This window comes from Phaethon lepturus, unplaced genomic scaffold, assembly GCF_000687285.1.
Source record: "Phaethon lepturus isolate BGI_N335 unplaced genomic scaffold, ASM68728v1 scaffold11199, whole genome shotgun sequence".
NCBI lineage: Eukaryota > Metazoa > Chordata > Aves > Phaethontiformes > Phaethontidae > Phaethon > Phaethon lepturus.
In genome coordinates this window covers 15,067-18,881 of record NW_010564193.1, presented here as the reverse complement: position 1 = coordinate 18,881, position 3,815 = coordinate 15,067, and the positions used below count along the sequence as shown (strand labels likewise).

At 48.0% G+C, this 3,815-nt stretch overlaps 1 protein-coding gene across 1 annotated transcript in view; it reads right to left on the bottom strand.

Annotated features, from left to right (window-relative positions):
* Positions 1–48: 48 nt before the first annotated feature.
* Positions 49–3,815, bottom strand: part of LOC104626775 (keratin-associated protein 5-5-like) — a gene marked incomplete at its 3' end in the record, with an annotated part of 4,087 nt that continues 320 nt past the window's right edge. Inside the window, exon 2 of the mRNA XM_010294796.1 lies at positions 49–213. Coding sequence (XP_010293098.1) covers positions 49–213 — 165 coding nt within the window. The remainder of the gene's footprint in view (positions 214–3,815) is intronic.

The window sequence follows — 3,815 nt, the reverse complement described above, 5'->3', positions numbered from 1 at the left end:
TGCCGGCGGCAGCAGCCTCTGTTGTTGTTCATGCTGTAGCAGCAGTACTGCATGGGCATGCAGCAGGGGCTGGGGCAGCAGTACTGCATGGGCGGGCAGCACGACTGCGTCTTGCAGCACTTGGGGCTGCTGTAGCAGCACACGGAGTAGTTACTTCCATGGCCGCATCCACAACCTCCGTTGGGCATGTTGTTGGTAGTGGGGTAGGCAAAGCTGGAAGGAACAAGAGAGAGTCTGTGACTGGGAGCAGGATATTTAGAAATACAGAATTAATTCAAAGCTCTCTTGATGCTAAATTCAGAGATTCAGGGAGCTGAAACAGAGTGCTGTCTTGTTTGTAGTAAATCTTGCTTGTAACTCTTCTCTCTGTCTTTTTCCTGCAATGTAGATGCTCACCTACTCATACCAGGGCATCCCTCACGTCTTAGCAAGAATCACACAGCACAGTGCACATAGTCCTCAGTCTGGGCCCTCCTGAGACATTCTTGGTCCCTTTGCTCCGCCTGGCCCTGCTGGTACTCCTGTAGCCTCTCCATTCCTTAACACTTCTAGCTCGTCCCCATAATTCCTAGTACACGGTTCATAAAAGCCCAACTTCAGCCAAAGTCCCAGTCCGGGTACCCGGTTCTACTTGGATACTGTTGTAAGATAGCCATAGCATTTTGCTTCTGTGAAAAGGAAGGAAGATTTAGATGTTCTCACTTACCCTGTTGAAGAGTGAGGAGAGGTGAAGGGAAGAGAAGATGAGCGAATGAAGTGAGCTGGGCCAGGAGACCTTTTATAGTCCTAGACACCTTCCTCCTGGAAGTGAGACAGCCACTGACCATTTGAATATCCCTATTTACTAACCCAAACCCATACTTTTTAGCTATACGTGTCTTCTGGTATTTACTCTTTGGCTTATTATTTCTGATCACTACCTTTGTTTTCCTTCATAATTGTTTAGCCTGCAGAAAATCAAAGGCCTTCTATGAATGCTAATGAATTTGTCGCCTCTGCAACCTTGCAAGGGAGCCAAAAAATGCGTCCTCGTATCTGTTTGACAAACGCAGACAGTGACGGCCAAAGATGCTAAGGGACTTACTCAGCAGCTGCTGGTGCTGAATCAGTGTAAGAGCCGAAACTGAACCCCTGGGTTGTGTCTTTCGGGCACGTGATGGGCTGTTTCATCAGGCTGGTGTTTGAAACAAATATTTGGAAAATTTCATGGAAATAGTACGTTTGTTCCCGGTCACAGGACATGCACGTGAGGAAGGAGCAAGACCATGTGCTTGGGATGTGCTGGCAGTCATGCTGCCTCCCGGGACTCAGTCACCTGCACGTAACTCCATGCAAGATCATCTTGCCCTCATGCGTGCTAAGAGCATCTCTGTGATGTCAAAGCCATCTTTGTCTTTCGGCTTGCCTAATCTTTCGCAAATCCTCCAATATGGGGGGTTTAGGTTTGCATGTGGGTGTCACTAACACAGGGCAGACAAGCGGGCTTCAGTTCCTGCCCTGCTTTGTTGGAACTGCTTTCCTAGGAACATTTTAGAATCATAGAATCATAGAATGGTTTGGGTTGGAAGGGACCTTTCAAGGCCGTCTAGTCCAACCCCCTGCAATGCGCAGTGACACCTTCAACTGGATCAGGTTGCGCAGAGCCTGGTCCAGCCTGACCTGGGATGTTTCCAGGGATGGGGCATCGACCATTTTCTCTGACTCTGAATTGAATTGGCCTCACTGCAGTATTTTTTGCATTTTTAAAAGAGAAGTTAAGGGGCAGCAAGTGGTAGCACAAGGAACCAAGGCTCTGGGACTGGGCATGATGCACTGCAGGTCAACATGTCCCTCCTGCAACATCCCCTTTCATCTGGCTAAAATCCTATTGCGTGCTAGAGCCCTGACACCTAGCAGAACCACCCCTGCCCAGCTGCTCAGCAGGGAGGGAGCGGGGCTCAGAGTTGGAGGTTGTGCAGGACTGTTTGTGGGTGTTGGAAGTGGTAAATGGGAGCTCAGCATGGGCCAAGAGGATGAAAGGAAGATGAAGGTGGAAAAGATATGACAATCACAGAAGACTGGTCCTAACTGGGGTCATGGAGCTAAGTGGGAAGCGGGGACTCAGAAGTCATGCAGGAAGAGACGTTGTTGAGGTAGAACCATTTTCTGGGAGGGAGAGAGGAAGGGAGGAAGGTCAAGGTAAGGCAGAGCCTTGGGCAACTGAACCAGGGTGGATGAATGCTTATTTAATGCCAGCCATGGCCTCCAATGCACTTTGCTGTGGGGCTGAATGCTGGCAGGAACACAGAGTATTTCAGAGGAATTTTTTCCACGGCCTAAAATTGCAGCTCTCATTTGAAGACCTCACCACATCATCCTGAGAGGAGCGCTGCCTAATGAGAGGATGGTGGAGCCTGCCTGGCAAGTTCCCTGCCTGCTGCCTGACATCCTCCGGGATCCCTGGGGTGCTCCAAAGAGGGCTGCTCCTAGATGAGCTGCTGCAAGCCCCGAGGATGCTAGCAGGGTCCTTGGTTTGCTTTCTGCACGGTGCAAGGGGGAGCAGATTGCGATTTTAGTGCCGCTCCACCCCTGCGGTAAATGCAGCCAGCTCCTTTCCAGACTTTGCTGGGATGAGAGTAATTCCTTGAGTGAATTGCTGGAGAAGCAAGACATGTAATTGCAACTTCTCCAGACAGGGTAGAAGAACATGAATGGCATTTCCTTCCCAACAGGTCCCCTCTGAGGAGGCATACACCTGCCTGCCCATGAGAACTGATTAATTTACAAGGAATTAATGGGGCAGAAGCAAAGGGACACACTTCGCTTGTGCCTCCAGAGGGAAAATTCTCATTGGCAAATCCTGCAGCTGCAAGAAGTGATGATCTAGGTGGGCATTTCCTACCCATGATAGTCGTGTCCAGCCATTGGTGTAACCTAGGCACTCACGTGGTCTTTGGTGAGTGGGATCCTAATGCAAAGAAGGGACTGAAACAATGTGGAAACAGTCAGTAAAGGGCATTAGACACAGATTGAGGACTGCAGTGCAGATCTTGCGTGCTATGTTTTGATACAACTCTTACTGACTCTGTCATTCTTTGAAGACAGTTGAGGCTTCTCACCGTGTATTCTAACACCTCAGCTTGAAATCTGGTAACCCAGATATTTTAGCATAGGCAAGACCTCCTTCTCATAAATGCTAAAGTATTTATAGAGACTCTCTGTAGGTTCTGAAGTAGACCTCTACATGGAGATTTCCTAGTTGGGTTGTGCCTGTGTCAAACTTTCAGAAGACATTATTATCCTTTACAAGTTTATGTATTATTTTCTTCCTGTTTCTTTGTAGTTTTACAGTGAGAAGAGAAATATTGCTCACAGAGGTGCCAGACACTCAGCTTGTGTTTGAATAGACCCAGCAGAAGCTCAGAACTGCATCAGGGATGCATTGATTTTCTTTGTGTAGGCAACCTCCCCCAGTTAGCACCTTACAGACAGGGGCATCCCAACACTAGAAGAAAATGCAAAGAAAATGCGATAGGTGTAATGATGCAGTCTGGATGCACCAGCTAGCAAACAGATAACCACCAGGAGTTTTGCAGGGTTATGACTACAGATTTTATTGGTTTTTTTTTTCAGACAGATTGAAGCAAAACAGAGGTGAAAAGAATTAAATGTCCCACACACCAAGAGGAAAATTAACAGCGGGAGTAACGCTCACAAAGGAAAATCACACTGATCAGTGGGTGGCAACTTTAAAGCACGTTACAGGCATTTGGTGATTAAAGGCGGGCAAAGAAGAGGAGAGGAGATCTACAGTCTCTAAGCAAAGGAGGAAGAGC